At 28.0% G+C, this 21362-nt stretch overlaps 1 protein-coding gene and 1 long non-coding RNA gene across 4 annotated transcripts in view; one reads left to right on the top strand and one right to left on the bottom strand.

The window, feature by feature from the left end:
- Positions 1–21362, bottom strand: part of Sos (Son of sevenless) — a 119303-nt gene that overhangs the window by 55156 nt on the left and 42785 nt on the right. For all 3 annotated transcript variants that reach the window (XM_065502144.1, XM_065502141.1, XM_065502143.1), the window contains 6 exons: positions 10531–10695; positions 10019–10459; positions 9681–9907; positions 9486–9613; positions 8531–9003; positions 8026–8469 (listed from right to left, as the gene is read on the bottom strand). In XM_065502144.1, coding sequence (XP_065358216.1) covers positions 8026–8469; positions 8531–9003; positions 9486–9613; positions 9681–9907; positions 10019–10459; positions 10531–10695 — 1878 coding nt within the window. The remainder of the gene's footprint in view (positions 1–8025; positions 8470–8530; positions 9004–9485; positions 9614–9680; positions 9908–10018; positions 10460–10530; positions 10696–21362) is intronic.
- LOC135951573 (uncharacterized) lies at positions 17073–18371 on the top strand. The gene is made up of 3 exons (XR_010575982.1): positions 17073–17168; positions 17703–17855; positions 17921–18371. It is a non-coding gene; the product is annotated as an uncharacterized LOC135951573 (long non-coding RNA).

The raw sequence follows: 21362 nt of genomic DNA, 5'->3' as shown, positions 1-21362 counted from the left end.
TCATGACTTTTTGTCCCATATCCAAAGTAATGCTGTGACTAATCATGAAGTCTGCACCAATGATTACTTCGTCCACAATATCGGCAACAACAAAGACATGATTTACGCTAATACCACCAATAGTTAGTTTCACATTAACTTCACCATGGACAGCGCACAGTGGTATGAGAAAAAAAAGAGGGAAATAAATCTGTAACTTCTAAACCATTAGTACGATTGAAATGAAATTTGACATGCGCACAAAAGAAGTGCTGTCAAGTTTAAGTTTCGAATTTTGACCGCATGGGCCCACCGGGGTGCGGCCAGGGTTCCACAAAGTAGGACACCTCGGGTATATTAAATTTTTAAAACGATCCTATTTCTTCGGCTGTGTTCCGACGATCACATATGTAGAATCTCCTCGTCGAGCACTACAAAAAACCTCGTCGTAGCTATCAATTATCTCTAATAACTTAGGAGATATTCGTATTTGAAAATTAAATTTTCATCATTTTTGCCCACCCTAATCCAGTTTTTTGATAACAGCGGGTCCAAATATTTCCCGATTTTCTCCATTTTTCTTTTATTGGACTAACAATAAATTTATATACTAATTTTTAAATTTGTAATCACGAATCCCGCAATTCCCAAAAAAGTGTTGAAAAATCCCAAAAATCCGATAACCCCGCCCATACCAAGGGCGGGGTTATCGGAACCCTTTACAAAATAATTAAGAACATATGGGCCATCTAAAATGGGTTACTATATTTTGATACCAAGTATGCGATTTGAGAATTTTTTCATTAAAGTTGAATTTTACAGAAAAAATAGGGGTTTTTTTATGGACCTGGTCCTCTCGGTATTAAAAATGTTAAAATTTTTTTCCATATAAAACATTCGATGTAAAGTTAGCTTTTCAAAAGGTATAAATTCTTTATACCTAGGGTATTATATACGTAGGGTATTATATGGTCGGGCTTGACCGACCATACTTTCTTACTTGTTTGTTAAGGAAATTTGCAGATATTTATGTGAAAAAGCATGGTGATAATAATAAAAAAAACATATGGAAAAATCGTACGTTCGCGACCCGTAGATTCGCGACCGGTACTTAAGGCAATTAAACTAAAACCAATAGAGATATTTTATTGTGTAAATACCGGACATTAATAAACTTTTAAGATAAATTAATCGCTTTTAAATATTCCGTTCAATTTCGTGACCCCTGGAAATGCCCATATTTAATTTACATGTATTTGTCGGATGAGAACATGATAATAGACGAAACATGAGACACTACTGAAATTAATTTTTATCAGAACTTATCGAAATTATTAGAAGTATTTAAGATCTAAAAAATCCAAAAAGGACTCTAATGGTATGATGGAGGATTTTATATGCTTAGAATAAACTAAGAAAAGAATTGAGATATTGGATATTCTTTATTATGCCTTACTTTCGATTTCTCCAACATCTACAATCAGCGAGACAGTTTTTTTCTAGTCGAGTTTTATTAAAACTAAAGAAAATTATTTATTATTTTTGGTTAAATTGTTACGTTTTGTTTATTTGCTTATGTTTTTGTTCTTTTTATTAATAAAATACTTAAATAAGTATAGTTTAAAATTTAAATATAAATTATTCGGTTAATCGAATAATTTAAAATTAACCGATTAAATCTAAACCCCGATTAATTATTTGTTCGATTAGCCGATTAAACCAGAAACCCGATTAATTGAATACCCTAATATTTACTTGTATATGAGTTTTTGTCTTCGTAGGATACCGTTAACCTATTCGCTGGTATGACCAAAAAAAATTATTTTTTTAACGGCAGTTTCACTCCAATTTAAAATTTTACAAAATTTTGTTAAACAAATTTAAGAATTTTTTTACCATCACATTGGGATTTATTGAGAACATAATAGGGAATAAAAATATGAAAAATGTATGACAATACCTCCCGTAGTTTTTCCGTACCTGCGATTTAAATTTTGCGATTTTCGAGAAAAACAAATTTTTTGGCCATATTTTGGCGAATGAACCGAATTTCCTTACTGTTACGAATTTTAAGTAAAACCTATTCAGAATATTATAGTTCAGATAATTTTAAATATAGTTGAAAGCATAGAGAACATAGAGCGGAAACTAGAAAAAAACTCAAACAAAAAAATTACTCAACATAATAATAATCACACATACGAGTGTTGTTTTTGTTTCCACATAGTTTTTTCTACTAATACATTCTCACCACTTAGGTTTCTGACAACTGAGTTAGGTCTTTGACAGCAGAGTTTCCGCTCTATGTATATTCTCTATGGTTGAAAGTTTTACTAAAATCGGAAAACGTTAACCCTTAAATCGTGAAGGTCAAATGTAAAATTTTTCAATATTTGGAATTTCTCATGGAAAGATAGCGAAATGTTATATAATTTTGGCCCGATTTTGATGAAACTTAAGAAAAATATAACACGAAGTCTAGTATTTATAATAGCAGCATAAAAATTAAAATTAACCCTTAATAGCACTATATAGGTTTTACTTAAAATTCATAACAGTAAGGAAATTCAGCTCATTCGCCAAAATATGGCCAAAAAAATAATTTTTCTCGAAAATTTAAATCGCAGGTACGGAAAAACTATATTGTCATACTTTTTTCATATTATTATTCCCTATTATAAATCCCAATGTGATGATCAAAAAATTCTGAAATTTGTAATTGGCGTTTGTAATTGAAACTGCCTACGAAGACAAAAACTCATATACAAGTAAATATGGATATATTTTAAGTAAAAACAAGCTTTTATTTTAATATTTCTCAAAATATGTTAATTTTGTTCCTACACTTCTTATTCTAGTGGCCTGAGACATGTTAATGGCCTGGCGATTTTTTAATAACATTTTTTAACAAGTTTTTGCGTTTTATATCTTATTAGAACGACAATTACGTATACATTTCGATTCTTTTAAATTAATTTGCAAAAGTAATTATTTAATGGCAACATTTTTACAAAAACGGAAAAAATTGCATTTTTTCCCCTTGTAAATGCACAATTTTACGAAATTAAACGGCTGGTCCGATCGGGATAAAATTTGAATTGGGCGTAGCCAAGGAGTAGTTGAGTTTAACTTATTAAAATGGGTCCTACAAATGCTCCACGTGCGGCGCTATTGGGGCCATTTTTTTGTTTCCCATCCGTTACGAATCCAAAAATATCCGATTTTCAATTTAAAAATTAAAAAAATAGTATATTTTTGCTGTTTTTTGGACAAAAAGGTGACTTACCCAGCAAAAACTTGGTAATGACTTGCAATTACTGAACAACTTACTTTTCAATAACTACTACATACCACCTGCATTTCATATAAGTAGTTTAGTAATGGCTGGAATATAATCTGATACATAAGTACTTGTTTATGAGCTAAAGTCTAAAAAAAAACAAAGTAAACAAACAAAATATACAAACAAAACAAATAATCAGTTACTTTTTCTCAATTTGCATTTATTTTATTGCATGTTTATTTTGTGTTAAAATAATGAGTTAAAACAGAGATCGAAAATAACTCGTCCATATACCAAAAAGTCCAATTTGTGATTTATATTTTTGTGATAAAAATAAATCACTCAAAATAACAGTTATAAAAAGATTTTTATTTACATGGTTTTGTATTACCTTTATCAGTTTTTGTTGTTTTTTAATAGTTTGGTGAGAGATAAACAATTCAATTGTTCTCAATCGTAATAACTGTTCTTTCTCTTTTATTTACGTAGAACATATTTTTAGTAATTTTTAACAAATTATAGAAATAATATGATGAATATGAAGTAATGCAGTCTGAGTAACAGAATTGAGAATTTATTTTTTAAATTGTAGTATAGACGTGTTGATAATTTTTTGTAAAATTGGTAAAGTTTTGAAAAATTTTTGAATTTTAAAAAAATATTCAAAATTGCAGATTTTTTTTCCAAATTAGTGATATTTTTAAAAAAATTATTATATTTTGTAATTTTGTAGATTTTTTTAAAAATACGTTTTTTGTAAAATTATCAATTTTTGACTTTTTAATAAATTGCTTAATTTTTTTAAATTTTTCGATTTTCTCTATAAAATATTCATGATTTTTGATAATACACTTAAGCGTTGATTTGCTTCAAATGACTGTTTGTGATTTATTTTGCATGTTCGCAAATAAAAGTTACAACATGACCTTTACGATAAATATAAATTATAAATCACTCATCTAGATTATTTGTGTTTGTTTCTATTCTGTTTCTCTCAACCCGTAACCTAAAATGTTCTCTAGTAAATCACTCTCTCAGTGATATAACACAAACAAATATTTTTAAATGGCTGCGAATGTGAATTTACCATTGAAATGAAAGTGAACCCGTTATTTTCGATCTCTGGTTAAAAAGCTATTGTGTAAGTAGTGAATAGTAGGTATATTAGCTTTTTAACTCATTACCAGGGAAACCAAAATATGCAAATGCATGTTTTTTCTGGTGAGTATAATGGGCACATGGATAAGATATTTACACGTTTCAGAACTATTTATGAATTTTGGCATCGATTTGTTAGTGCATATTTTTGCATATTTTACCCTTAAATGCATTTTTTTGCATATATTTGTTTTAAGAGCATATTTATGTCATATTTTGCGTTTTTAGAGCATATTTTTCTGTTTAATAGCATATTTTGACTTTATCAAAAACAAATTTTGTCTTACTTTTCAAAATTGAAAAATAGATGGCTTTTTTAATATAAAATAAGCACTATATCTTAATATCAAATTTTAGTTCTAATTCAAACTTAACCGTTCTAAGTGTTAAAGAAATATTGTTTTTTAAATTTGCTCCTATATGTATAAAAATGTTTTCAGATCAATTTAATTCAATATTTTATAATTTATTGCAATAATAACCATAATTGAAGAAGTGACTTTATATTTATTTTATTGTATTTATTTTTTGTTATACATGTTTTAGTTCATGTTATTTTTGTTTATTTTATGTTACTTTACCTTTTTAGAAATGAATTGTATTGATTTTATTCTATAAAAGTATATTTTTTGGTTAAAATTTATGTAAAAGTTCGTTTTTTAAGAGCATATTTTTTAAATTTTAAGAGCATATTTTAAAGTTTTTACTGCATATTTAAAGCGCTTAAAACGCTTTTTTTAGAGCATATTTCCGGTTTCCCTGCTCATTACTTTTCAATGTAAGTTTTTGCTGGGTAACTCTTTTTTTATTAAAAAACAACTTTCTTTAAGAACATATAACAGTATTATGTTTTTCTATAAAGTTTTTTTGCGGAGAACATTTTGGTATAAAAAACATGTCCTATTTTTCGAACATGTCGGCCTTACGCTCTTTGAAAATTGACCTATTTTTTATCCCTAAAGTATTTTCCCAGCCCCGAAGGAAATGTGGACCCTATAGGCAAAATTGTGTTTGAGTTTCTAAACTAAAATTTGTATCAAAATTTTAATAGGATTGCAAATATTAGGAACAATTTGATCCACATTTATTCCGAGCTATATTATTTTGTTTAGATAAGTTAATTTTTGGACTTACAAAAAAAAATTCAAGTCAATATCTCAATTAGATTCAAACTCCGTCCTTCAAAAATATTGCACTTTTTCATACTAAAGAATTTGTATAAATTTTCTTAATGTGACTGATTCAGAACCAATGATTTGTGTTGAATAAAATATTAAGAAAATTTATAAAAAAATTTACGATAAAGTGCAATATTTTTGAAGGACGGAGTTTTAAAGTGGCATATTTTTGAATCTAATTGAGATATTGACTTGAAATTTTTTTTTGTAAGACCAAAAATTAACTTATCTTAACAAAAAAATATAGCTCGAAATAAATGTGGATCAAATTGTTCCTAATATTTGCAATCCTATTAAAATTTTTATACAAATTTTAGTATTAGAAACTCAATGAATATGTAAGATGTAATAAAATCTTTATTTATTAGCGAAACTCAATGATATTTTCAGCGTTTTTTAAGTTTCTCATTCTAAATAACAAGGTGTAAAAAAACTTGTCAAAAGGTCAAAGGGAATCCCGCAATTCCTAAAAATTGGAGCGAAAATCCCAAAAATGTTATTTTTTACAATTTTGCCTATAGGGTCCACATTTCCTTCGGGGCTGGGAAAATACTTTAGGGATAAATAGGGAACACATCAGGGTTTCCAAAGCTGCTTTCCGTTTTCTGATACCAGCTCTGGAATTTTAGAAAATGTGGCCCAAAGTTGAAATTTTGATAAAAAATAGGTCAATTTACAAAGGGCGTAGGGCCGACATGTTCGAAAAATAGAACACGTTTTTTATACCAAAATGTTCTCCGTAAAGAAACTTTATAGAAAAACATAAAATTGTTATATGTTCTTAAAGAAAATTGTTTTTTAATAAAAAAGAGTTAAACAGCAAAAATATTCTATTTTTTGAATTTTTAAATTGAAAATCGGTTATTTTTGGATTCGTTGTTGTTGTTGCTGGGTTGACAGACCTTGGCCGAGTGAACTCGGGTCATTCCGGTGCGTAGAACCGGCTGTCGTGGGAATGATTTTTGGATTCGTAATTGATATTGCTCTGAAATCTTTTGTATGTTATTGGTAATTTAGTTGTCTCGAGTCCATTCGGTCCAAAAGTACGCCCTATATTTTTAAAAAAGCGGATGCCAAAATTTTAAAATTTCAATTTTTAAATGCCGATAACTAGGAAATTATAAGAGATAAATAGCATACGCAAACATGTTTTTTCAAGATCGGATGAAATCGGATGGGAAACAAAAAATTGGCACGTGTTTAAAAATGTTACATGTCGAAGGTACCCTACTTTGAGCCACCATAGCGCCGCCCCTGGAGCATTTGTAGGGCCCATTTTAATAACTTAAACTCGAATACTTGGCTACGCCCAATTCAAATTTTATCCAGCCGTTTAGAAATGCCAGATTTATTTCCAAACAATTTCGATTCTGCCCCACTGTGCGTCGTTGCGGCACCAGTTAACGTTATTTTACACAACGTGTTTCTACAATACATAGAACAATTCTAAACAATTCGCAATTTTATTTTTTTGGAGAACTCTAATGTACACACCAGAGATGTACATGAGTTGATTAGCTTTTTTTATATATGAATGAAATCACTGCATTTGTTGTATATAGAAGGTAGTTTCAATCAAAATTTTTTTTTTCAAATAAGGTTTTTTGAAGTTTCCTTATTTTGTGAGCATTATAAAGAGCGTTGCCACATTCCTAAAAATGATTTTTATTTTAGAGAAATTTTTTACAAAAAATGTGTAATTTATAATTTAGTATTTAAATAAAAATGTATTAAGTATGTTGTGTTGGAAGTTAATGTATTAACTGAAATATTGCTTTTAATGAAATGGTCGGAGCACACCATTGGCTCTTTTGGCAAATCTTCTTCGCAAGTTTTACATACATCCAGCCTTTAAAAAAATTTAAATTTGAATTTTTGCAAAAATATTTGGTATTTTCGCAGTTGGGGAAAATGCAACTCATGTTTGTTAAATCTTAAAATAATGTTCACAAATTAGCTTTGAAATATTTGAAAATGAAAATCTTACCTTTGATCCCAATTTGATAGTAAATATTTTTTATATTTTTTTTTAATATTTTTCAAATTAATGAAAATTATGTATTAATTTTTTCACAAACTTCAAAGAATATATGGGAAAATTTTTAATTAATATGGTATTACTATTTTAACGAAAACGTCAAAATCCTTAAGCATGTCAGACGTAGAATTTTAAAAAATAAAGAGAGAATGAAACTACCTTCTATTTTTCTACTATGTTATTAACTATAATATATTTATATAAACAAATGAAGCCGAAAGCCTTAGCTGCTAGATTAAAATTAAAAAAATTATAATTTTAATTGTAATTAAAATTAATAAATAAATAAATAAAAATAAAAAATGTATAAGGTCAACACGAAACGAATTTGTGGAATATTATGATTTTGCACCAAGCTCTACAATTTAAATTAAATATATTGTACTTACCTTTCTTTGAACAATTTTTAAAACAGAATCAACCCATTTTCTCATAGATTTCCCATTGACACTTTCCAAAAACTGCAATAGTTTTTCCAATAATGTTGGGTCCTTTTCGAAGTCATAAAAATGATGATCCACCCAGTGGCGCAACACGTTTAGAACACGAAATTGCACCGGTTGTACATATTCCTTGCGATAGCGTTTCCAATCCTCACGTTGAGAGTTCTTATGCAATTTATCAGTGTCACAGCTTAAAGGATCCTTCTCACTGTTGTTCTGTTCTGTGTAAACTAAACTTGGATCGGGTATATTGAAACGCTCTATTAGCAAAGAAAGCAGACTTTGCGGCGTACAAAAATATCGATATGTAGTGAGAAAAGTTCGAACAAACATGGGATCTGCATAAATGTGATAAGTTAATCTTTCAATGAGTTTACATAAAGTTGCTCCCTGTAATTAGAAATTAAATTGTACTGAAACTGAAACTCTCAAATGAAATATGTATTATTACCTTTATAAGAGGTACGCCTGCACTTTCTCTCTCTTCTAGCACTATGTTGTCTGGGCTATCAGGTTCCGCAAATTTATACAAATCAGTGCTAGGCATCCGCAACGGATGCTTTTTCTCAATATCCAATAAAATACTATCGAGTATCCGATCTAACATTGATTTTGTGTTAACCATTATAAGATCAGCCATCCAATCATTTTTATGTTGAAAACTTTTAGCAGTGAGTGTTACAGGTGGTTGTACACGCGGTGCAATTTCAAATGCATTCTTTAACTCATCGGTGTCAGCTCGATCATTAATTTCGACACGTCTCATAAAAAATTTTTCTTTCAGCCGATATTCGTAAACTTGTGTATTTGCAGAATTGGCTTGTCGTTTCATATTAGGCTTACAGAGCAGCATTAAACCGTCAAATAGATATACTTTTCGTTCAGCTACTCTTTTGCCAGATCCGAGTTTTCCCAAAACATCCTCTATAAAAAGTATCATATAAGCAGGTACATATTAATATTATAAAAGCAGGTTGTCGTTGTTGCAAGCTTTTTGATAATTTAATTAATTAGTATACTATTTGACAACTAGTTATTTTACTTTATTTAACATTTTTATTTCACTTAAATATAAAAAAAAATCCTGAAGATGCTACACATTGATTTTATTATTTTATTAAAGTATTTTTGACATTGTTAGAATTTATAATAGATAGATATATTCTAGCGAGTAAATAGTTAACGGTGCCTTAAATATTGTTGCAACCGAATTATTCTTGTTATTTTAGCCTTATAATATTAATTTCGACATAAGCTTCGAAAAAGCTTAACCTCTAATATATTGTTTGTTAATATTGTATTGAAATTTATTGCAATACTTAATATATATTGTAAAACTGAAAAAATTTCCTACTCCCCAATATTTTCAAAATCGAATGATTAGTATAAAAAATTTTAAAAATTACCTCGAATAAATTCATTACAATTTTGACCGACATCCTTGTCCCAGTGTTCTACAGTATTTTGAAGTTCCCTTGTGCGTTCGATAGCTAATTGGCGGCGAGCTCGGCTACTCATAGCAACGTAAGATTCCCTGAAAAAATAAATTATTACCAAATTGTAAATTTTCATCATAATAATCCGATCAGAGCCATGCATACTTAGGCAACGCTGCTATAATATTCTCCAAATCACATCTAAGCGGTCGAAGTAAACCCTGCACTTGTTCAAAACTTTCGATATCATCTTGTGAAGGACTATACTTCATTAAGATTTTTATATAATCAAAGTATACGAACGCATGCCATATTGGCACTAATAACAGTTTCGGCAAATAATATTTAACAGCTTCACGAAATCCACGACCAGCCGACATTAAAGACATCGCCTATATAAAGAGTAATGAAGAAACAAAAATTTAATTAAAATACATAATTCACAACCTAATGCTTATCGAAAATATGTAAAACACATGTTATTTTAAACCCTATCGACCTACATTTGGTTTTGCCAATAATGCAGTTAGGGCATCTTTAGATGCCTGTGAAGTTACTTCTTGTGCATATTTCGTATATACATCAAATTCTTCGGCCTCTGCTAACTCTTCAAAACAACTTCCAACACACGGAGCACTCTGTTCTTGTGACATTTCAATCACATCTTCCAATGAACCTAGCAACGTTGCAGTGACCTCATAAATATCCATAATATTGGAAAATATAGGATCGAGTTCCTTTGGACTTCGCACAATTTTAGCAAGTTCTTCTCGAAATACACGAATAATCATGTGTAAATCACGTTGATACTGTTTTTCGTCATTGATTAAATCTTTGACAACTTCTTCGTAAGTTGTGCTAGTGCGCTGGGCCGGCAGCGTTGGTAAAGGACTAGACATTACATTTGCCTTTATATCTGTTTGATAAAACATATCCATTAATACCTGAAATAAATCAACAAAATATTAAGTTATCAATATGCGTTTAAAAAGAAAAATTTATTATTATTTGTTACCTTATCGGCACACATTGCTACTTCAATGTCCTCCTTTGAAACTTCACAGTGCTTAATTGTTCGTACATAATTGCCAGCCAGTTTTAATATGTCGGCTGAAATGTACTCCAGAACAGCTACCAGAAAAACTGAGACCGAACTATCAATTTTATATTGCAAAACATCCTGCAGATAAAAAACCATAGCGAAAATTAATCATTTTTTATTTATTTTTATTTTGTTACGGTATTATAAATTTTTTTTTTTAAATTTGTCTTAAAGTCATAAAGAGTTTAGGAAATTAGAAATCCTTTTCTACTTTATTAATTAAGAAAAATATTATAAAATGTGTAAGTATATTTATTATTATTGGTGGGAAGAAAAAAATGTAAATTAATTTAAAATTATGACTTTACATAAACAAGTTCAAAACCAGACAGGCTGTGGAGTCTTTGAGTGGAAAAGTGCCAGGGAAGCTTATATAACATTTTAAGGCCGGGTAACTTACCAAAATTTTAAACATAGTTAAGGCATAATCAGTGTTTAAATATATTTATACCCTACACCACCATAGTGGGGAGGGTATTATGCGTTTGTGCAGATGTTTGTAACGCCCAAAAATATTAGTCTAACACCCACCTTAAAGTATACCGATCGACTTAAAATCACTTTCTGGGTCGATTAAACGATGCCCGTCCGTCTGGTCGGCTGGCTGGCTGTCCATGTAAACCTTGTGCGCAGAGTACAGGTCGCAATTTTGAAGATATTTCGATGAAATTTGACACATATTATTTTTTCGGCTCAAGGACCAAGCCTATTGAAACTGGCTGAAATCGGTCCATTATTTCACCTAGCCCCCATACAAATGTCCTCCCGAAATTGGACTTTATCGGTCATAAATGTTTAATTTATATATGTATCTCCACAAATTCCGCTCCAAATAAGTTTTATATACACAAAATTCATGTCACCAAATTTTGTTACGATCGGTCCATAATTAGTTATAGCTCCCATATAGACCCGCTTCCGAAAATAACTTTCATGGTGATCGGTCCATAATTGGTCATAGCCCCCATATAAGGCCTACTTCCGAAAATCACTCAAAAATATAAATTATTGAAATTTTAAAAGAAACATTTTTTTGCTCTTTTACTTAGTGTAGGGTATTATATGGTCGGGCTTGACCGACCATACTTTCTTACTTGTTTTTCCATACAAAAAAATATTTAAACATTGATTAAGCTTAACTATGTTTAAAATTTTGATAAGTTACCCGGCCTAAGTAACTTATTTTGTGTCACTGTAGTTTTTTAATATGGACATTAGCAGTTGTCGACCATACAGGGGCACAGTAAAACATTATGGGATGAAACATTGCTTTAATTATTATTTTTTTGATATCAATGCTTAATTTTGAGTTGCTATTGATTAGTGGATATAAAATATTTGTAATTTTATGTATTTAGTTTATTTTGTTTATAGTACATGATATACATACACAGAAAAAAAAATTCATAATTGGAATGAATTTTGTAATAAATATTATTAATCGAACTTGACTTTTTTTCCCAAACTTATTTCATTCAAAATAAGAACATGTTCAAAAATATTATAAAATTTTACATGACGGAAATTTTTGCTTTTTTTACTTAATTTTTTTTAATAAATTGCATTATAATTGTATTATATAATGAATTAGTGCAAGAATATTTGCATAATAGCCATATATTGGCCAATATTTTAAGATAAAAAGGAGAATATCTGAAACTTAAAAATTATCATTAAACATAATAAAACATTCATAAATATAAAAGCATTTCATCCTCTTAAATCAATTTAACCATTTTCGCGCTTTTTATATCATTTTGTAGCTGAAAATCATAAAAAAACTAAAAATTTTCCATGAAAAATTTCAAACATTTTTGAACAACATAAAAATAAAAATGAAATTTAAATTATATTTTTCAAGCCTTCTAGATTTTATTTCAAAACATAAAATATTAAAAAAAATCATACTATTTAAGAAATTATTTATAAATGTTATGAATTGAAATCAATGAATTCGAATCATAACATTTATGCTGAAACTTTTTTCTGTGTATGTTCGTTGAAATTTAGTTTTTTATCAAGTAGAATACTCAGATATCATAATATTAATAGGCAAGTCGATTTCTTTAGACCCCTTTTACGCTCACATTATACATTCAATTTGGGCAAGAAATATACCATTTTAAAGGGATTTATTCACAGAAGTGCAGAATATATATTTTATTGAAATCGGTTCCGTATTTTAGGAGCTATAAGCATGTAAAGTTGTTACTAACACATATGCAAAAAACGTGTACATGTAATCTTCAAGCTAAAAAGTAAACAAAGCAATTATGTTTGTCCAGTTTGTTGTTGTAAATAAATAAGAGAAATAGTTAAACAACATTGATTTTGCTCTGTTTTAAGTGAGAGTTGTTATAGAAAACAATGAAGAAGATTTTAATAATTGAAACAAATATTTTGAAGGTGTTTTTTTGTAAGTAAATAGTTATTTTATAATATCTGCAGAACTATAATTGTGACGGTGTTCAAATTTTATACGAATGGTCGGGATTGCATTAGTGGTCGTGGCACCTCCCATACAAAGTAAATAATTAATTTCGAATATCTGGAGAACTATAATTCTAAAATTATTTAAAATGTGTATCAATCAATTTATTACCTACGGAGGTTAGCTAATACGAATTCATTCCTGATCCTTTTACAAAGTTTAGCTAAACGTGTTCGGCTTAGTAGGAATGACCCCTCTCATATAAAGGCAAGTTAAAGTGAAGATTGATATGAGTTATTTTTTACATAAAATACATAAAAAATGGGTGGGATCAGTGGAGTGGTATCTCCCATACCAAATTAGTCAATGTTTGAATATCAAGCGAACTGTAATTGAGAGAGTCTCAATATTTTGAATGTGTTATTTTCATACCATTGCACTATGTGCCCAATTCCAATTTTTGTGGCAAAAATTCAAATGTTCAGCTTTCGCTTTTTGAAAAAAAAATACGGTTCAATTCCTAACACTTCGACGACATAAATGTCAAAAATGTATGCCAATTGGCCTATCAGTTTATATATAAAAAGCTGTGAAAGTTTAAATTTTTTAAATGAAGTTCTCAAGCTGAAAAAAAATTGCATTAGGTGATTTTTTTAAAAAAAAATAGTTATAACTAAGATTTTACCAAAATGGATTACAGTACCGGAGGTGTGTACTTAAAAAAAAAATATTTTACTAAATGTTTATATTAAGTGTAAAATTTCGTGTTTTTATTTATATTTTTTGTAAAGTTACGAAAAAGTTGTTTGTTTCCTGTAGTATAGAACTTAAGTTGCCTGTACTTGCCCAAGGAATGATACATATGTGGTTATTTGTGGGAAGGTCAGGCTTTTTTGCAACGACATGCACCGAAGCAAATAATTTTCCCTTTTTTAGAAACATACTAAAATTCTAACTACTTTTACCGAAGCATGAGAGCTTAATGTAGCAAGTTTTATAACGATATCATACACAATTGCTTACCTAAAATTTACTTATAGCAGAGCCCCAAGAAAACGCCAAACAAACGAAGAAATGCTATTTGTAGAAAGTGCTATGAGAATATGAATTAAAATTTTTTTTTGAAAATTGTTGGTGAGTTGGAGGTGGATTTATAAGAAAAGTGGGGGGGTTAATTGCAACTTTTTTAAAATGTTATTTGAGAATATGGATTGAAATCTTTTTTGAAAATGTTTTGTGAGTTGCTGGGGGAGGGGGGGGTTATGAGAAAAGAGGGGAGGGGGTTATTGCCAATTTTTTTAAAATGCTTATTTAGGAGTCTGTGCACAAAGTTTTATGATGCTAGATCCCTTGGAAATATTTTTGCCGCAATTTTGACTTTTGGACACATAGTGCATTGCATGTACGTAGTTAGGTTGTATCGGAAATCCATTCATATTTTTTAAATTTTAATAGGATAGGGGTAGCGAAGTGCACCGGGATATGCTAGTTTATATTAATTTGTTTAGTTATTAAGCACAAATGTAGTAAAACAGAAGTAGTTGAAATAGATTTTTCTACACCATTACCATTGCGGGCCCGGCAGAATGTTCAGAATTGAACACGGGTTTATTTAAGTATACTTTAACTGAAGTATGAAGTGCATGGGTTAAGTCATAAAAAACTGTACGATTAGTTCACTTGTATTAAAAATAAATGTTTATTACTTAGTTTTTATGTCAACCCCAAGTAACGATAAGAATTTTAGTTGCAAGATGCACATTAATTCTTTTGTTTATGTAATGCATAGACAATTTAGTGAGAGTTAGAAATAGGCAATAATACACATTCTTATCACTAGTGCGCTTGTTACCCCACGCTGTGATGAAAATATTACATTGATAATGTTTCAAGTACACAAGCATACTTATCTTAGTTCTATTTAATTTTAATGTTTAGCTCATAAGAAGTAAAATTGAATAAATATTTTAATGTCCTACAAACATTCACTAAGACAACATAGTCTTTCAATTACAACGGATAAAAATGTATTTTAATAAAAATTATTTAGTCGGGATTCCCGACTAATACAGTTTTTCTTTTATATCTCGGCAATAATAGACTTCTTATTATTATTATTATAATTATAATAATATAATAATAATATAATATAATAATAATTATAATTATAATATAATAATTATAATAATTATAATAATTATTATAATTATTATAATTATTATAATTATTATAATTATAATTATAATTATTAATTATAATTATTAATTATAATTATATAATTATAATTAAAATTATAATTATAATTATAATTATTAATTATAATTATATAATTATAATTATAATTATATATTTATATATATTATAATTATAATTATAATTATATAATTATAATTATAATTATAATTATAATTATAATTATAATTATAATTATAATTATAATTATAATTATAATTATAATTATAATTATAATTATAATTATATAATTATAATTATAATTATATAATTATAATTATAATTATAATTATAATTATAAAAATTATAATTATTATAATTATTATAATTATTATAATTATTATAATTATTATAATTATTATAATTATTATAATTATTATAATTATTATAATTATTATAATTATTATAATTATTATAATTATTATAATTATTATAATTATTATAATTATCTTAATTATTATAATTATTATAATTATTATAATTATTATAATTATTATAATTATTATAATTATTATAATTATTATAATTATTATAATTATTATAATTATTATAATTATTATAATTATTATAATTATTATAATTATTATAATTATTATAATTATTATAATTATTATAATTATTATAATTATTATAATTATTATAATTATTATAATTATTATAATTATTATAATTATTATAATTATTATAATTATTATAATTATTATAATTATTATAATTATTATAATTATTATAATTATTATAATTATTATTTATTTGGGGTTTTTCGAATGAACATTTAAAAAAGCATATGGAAAACTTCACGATCTAGAAATAAAGGTGAATAATCTTCAATGCCAAGATTGACAGTTGTGAATTATTCCAGAAATCACTAGTAGAACAAAGGCCCCTACTTTTGATGGAGACACATCATTTGGTATTTTCAAGTATAGAATTGATTTTGGCCTTGAAAGGAAACACAGCAATAGTCCTTGGTAACAATGACTGCATTATAATGAGTGTGTTTGCAGATGTATTATAAAAATTCACCTTTGTATCCAATAATTTGGAAATTTTCGAGATCAACATAAATTTTATCTCTTAACTATTCAGTTAAATATGTTGAATTCATTCCTTTTACTAAAAGCCTTAAGAAATTTTCTTTCAATTCATTTTGAAAATGATTAAAACCCAGTAAAAAATAATGGAAGTGCATCTTTACATATGACATTTTAATCACATCTAAAGTTGCAAATGAATCTTTTCTACCTCTGAAGATGTGATTTTAAATATGGGTATTTGACACTGAATTATAAATATTTCGTTGATGTAATTGTTTCCTACATTTTTTGAATTTTATAAAATTTATTAAAACCTGTAAAAATTGGTATACAAACAATTTTTAAATTTTTTAATCATTAAAATTAATCAACCATTGTTTCATATATTTATGTTTTGTAATGTACATATTTTATTTACTTTTTATAAATTTAAAAAAACACAAAAGTTGAATTTGTTTACATTCAGACAGCTGATTAGTGTTGTTATTATTTATGATTTATATTATGGTTACTAATTAAAGTTGTTAACACAAGTACCCATACGTTAAGTACTATTAATAACAATTTGTAATAATATGTAATTTAGAATTTTTAATAATTAAACATATTTTTATTTTGCAAATAAAACAATTATTTTCCTAAACATGTAAGTCAATAAAATATTATTTTGTTCAGTGGTTCGACTACTCGTTCTTTTACGAAACCGAGTAACCGCAACTATTAATTTGAATGCCTTCATCACTACAAAAACGACGCGCAAATTCACATAAAAAATTTAAACACAAAACTGAATAAGTCGTGAAAAAGTGAAAAAATAATAAAAAATTTATTTATTTGTATAAAAATCTCAGGTAAGTTTAATATGAGTTCAAAAAGATCTTTCAAAAGAAAGATCCACAGTGAAAAAACTCGCATTAACAAAATTTTAAATGCTTCCATCACTCAAACTCCAATTGAAACTTCAATTAATGTCCCACAGTTGGAAATAAATTAGGAGTATAATTGTATACAGGAATCGCCACAAACCTTAAGGCAGAACCTCGCGGGTTGGTTTATACAATATAACCCATCAGTAGAATGTTGCAACAGCCTCCTTAAAATTCTAAAAGCCGAAAATATGGATGTACCCATTAGTGTTGGTGGCCTCATAAAAGAAAAAAAAACAATGTTTAGAGAGAACAGTCGCACCAGGAAAGTACATCCATATCGGCTTAGAAAATCAACTGTTAAAAGCAAAGGAGTTGTTGTTGCAACATTCCAATGAGATATTATTGGATATTGGCATTGATGGCTTGCCACTGTACAAAAGCTCTGCGATAGGATTGTGGCCGATTCTAGCAAAAGTTGAAGCTTATAAATATTTTTTTTTTCATTATATTATTCAGATTTCATCTATAAGAGCAATAGCCGGAAAAAGAGGACTAAAAAAGGCCTTACAGACATTTTGTCTCACAAATTGTTGGTTGACTTTAATGTGGAAGGAAGTCATAATAAACAGAGACTTCTAAATTACCCAAAATTTGTTAATATACTATTTCGTAAGTATTTAATTTTAATTTAATTTACAAAATTAATATTAAATTATTTCATTATTGTTTTTCAGAAGGAACTTATGATGCGAATAGTTCAGAAAAATCTTTTAAGAATACGTTAAGAGACGCTTTAAAGTTGGCCAAAAATAGATTTTTTAAAGAAAAAAAATCTATACAAAAGGCAAAAAAATCTATAGACTCCCTCAAAGATGGGGATTCGGAAAAGGTCTTGCAACTCACAGACAATGAGTTGGTATTAAAATACCCCTCAATTTTTTAGTTCTCAACAATTATTTTTTTTATTTAATTAAATATTGAATTTGCTTTATTTTGTACCTGTTTTTTTAGTTTTAAAAAATATTATATTAAATATAATTAAATTATTCATATTTCTTACTTATCAACAATTTGTTTTGTATATATTCAAATATTGAATTAAATTTATTTTATTTATCCTATTGAATATGTACCTCCAATTGAATATGTACCTGTTTTTTTTTTATTGAATGAAAGCCTTTAATTTTAATAAATATTAAATTATTTATAATTAAATAATTCATATAATTGCAACTAAGGAGTGAGATCGAAAAATTCTTAACATACATATATGTTTATAAAAAAGAAACCACTAAACTTACAGCTTTAATTTTTTTTTTATTTGATTGAAATTATTATTACAATTTACAAAAAAAAATATTTTTATAGTTTTAATCACTAGTGATGAAATTTTGAACCTTTTTCGGAAACCCTTCCATTAACGTTTTTATAGTGCTTTCTGTCACTTTGCTCGAACATGTAGTCCATCTCCGTTTAAAATCTACCACACTTTTGGACACCTTTTTTGTACTCTTCAATTCTCTTTTAACAAGAGCCCAATATCTCTCCACTGGCCTTAGCTCCGGGCAGTTTGGAGGATTTGCCTCTCTTGGTACAAATACCACATTATTGTTCTTGTACCACTCAAGGGCTTGTTTGCCATAGTGACAGGATGCCAAGTCAGGCCAAAAATAAGTGGACACATTATGAAGTCTTATGAATGGAAGCAGCCTTTTTTGTAAACATTCCTTGATGTAAATTTCGGTATTTATAGAGCCCGTTGTAACAAATGAGTGGCTTCTTTTGCCGCAACTGCATATTGCTTGCCATACCAAGAACTTTCTGGGAAATTTTGTCTGCTTTTGGGTCCTAAACTTTTCTTCAACATTCCCTCGAGCATCAGCAACATAAAATTTTTGACCTGGAAGTTGCGAAAAATCTGCCAGAACATACGTTTCGTCATCCATTATGCAGCAAGAATATTTTTTTATAAAACTTGACTTCAATTTCCGTGCTCTGTTTTTGGCCTCTAAATTTTTAGTAGCGTTCCTGTCAGGAACTTTTTGAGCCTTGTATGTTTTTAAACCTGCATTAGCTTTAACTTTTCGTACCAAATAGTCCGAGCACTGAGCTAACCGGGCTGCTTTCCTACCGGATGTGTTGGGAGCTCTTTTGAAAATGCGTTCTATTTTTTTGGCTTTAGAAACATCATGTGGACCATTCCTTCTACCTGAACCAGGTTTTCTATCAACTGACAAGTTCTCCCGGTACTGTTTAATAACATTGGAAACAGTTTGACGGCAGACCTTTGTATGCTTGGCCAACTTTTTGTAAGACCAAGTTGGGTTTTGTTGAAAATATTTAATAATTTCAGTACGCACTTTTTTCTGGTCACTCATTTTAATCAGATTAACAAAAAAATTAATATAATTGACATTACACATAATAACTGACATGTTTTTCAAAGGTAACTTGATCAAAAAAAAATTCAAATAATACTTGGGTTAAAAAATGTAATGAAAAACGTGTGTTAAGAATTTTTCGATCTCACTCCTTAATTAAACGAAAACATTTTATTAATTTTAATGAATTTTAGGTTTTAAAATGCTAAATTTTATAACTACATTAAAATCAATTCATAAATGCTCAATTACATCACTTTTTTCTCTTATTTATATTTCCATCCAAGATGCCAAAAAATATAGGTATCCACTACCTACATTAAAATAACACCTTAAAATCGAAATTTAATCGCATCGAAAGCATCGAATTTATTAAGTAAAAAGTTGTCAAAAATGAACAACATCCCTCCAATGACAAGCTAATGTAAAATTCATAGCTTTTTCACCAAAATTGGAAGTACATCAAGCATGCTATATGTTGTGAAAATTCTGCATCTTCTTCCTCACTTTTTTTGCTGGGAAGCTAAATAAATCTGAATGAAGAAAATACATTTTAACTCAATTTGTAGTAGATTGGAATCAACAAAAAATTAATCATTCAAAGTTTGAATAAATTCTGTTATTAATTAACTTCAAAATCAATTCAATTTAAATGAAGCTTTTGAAGGAAGCTAAAGAATTAGATATTAGGAATGGATTTATGAATGAAATTTTTTAATTACTGATTAAGATTTTAGTGAATTAAGCTCAAATTGAATTAATTAATACGAAGCTGTATATATAATGATTATAACACTAAGTTTTTATATGAAATTTTTATATAATATTCATAGTTTACAGTATTATTATATATTTCGCGAATAGCCGGGTACCCGGGAATGCAGAGACAAATGTTACCGATTCCAGGGAATCAAAAAAAGGTCGGGAAATTAAAAACCCTACTCGTGTGGTATACGCTAGCTTTTTGCGTATTGATTTAAGTTTTAGGAAATAATCAACCGTTAGTCACAAACAGTGTAATACTAGAGGAAGTAGGCATTTTTTAATGCCCAACGTTTTCCCCAATGTTTTTTTTCCTACGTGTGGGATACGGTGGCTTTTTGTCAGCTGATTTGCCATCAGCTGTTTTTATTAAAAACAAAAAAAAATAAGAACCACTTCCGGAAAACATAAATATCCCAAAAAAATCTGTACTGAACAAAAATTTAAAACCGGTCAACAAGTTTTATATAAGTACATAAGTCGTCAAAGCTCCACTATTGTTGTTTAAATGGAATTCTACCAAAATAGCCCTCAAATACTTAGAAATTACGTTACAATATTATACGGCGATAATAGGTCATAGCTGCCATATACTGAACCAAAATAATAAACAGATCAGTAATTTGTATCCAAAAATCATACTACTGAATTTTGTGAATATCGGTCAATAATTGGCCACAGCTCCACTTGCGATAATAACTATAATATCCATAAAACTCTTGTAAAGGTGAAATTCAATTAAAATACATAATACATCACGTTAACATATTTTATGTCAATCGAATCATAATAGGCCATAGCTGCCATATAAGTCCCACAACACAAAAATACTTTAACATATATAAACACTAATATCGACAAAAAAGTCAATCTGTATTTATTTCAATTATAAATTGCTGAATTAGATAACATTTTTTTACATTTGAAATAAATAATCTTCTGCGTAAACTTGTCTTTCTAACAATTGTTATATTTGGTCAATTCACAAGGTCTCTTATCATGTCATATTGTCATAATGTCCTAATATTTCACA

This window comes from Calliphora vicina, chromosome 2 (genome assembly GCF_958450345.1).
Source record: "Calliphora vicina chromosome 2, idCalVici1.1, whole genome shotgun sequence".
Classification (NCBI taxonomy): domain Eukaryota; kingdom Metazoa; phylum Arthropoda; class Insecta; order Diptera; family Calliphoridae; genus Calliphora; species Calliphora vicina.
Note: the sequence above shows the minus strand (reverse complement) of the source record. Positions and strands in the feature narration are given on the sequence as shown.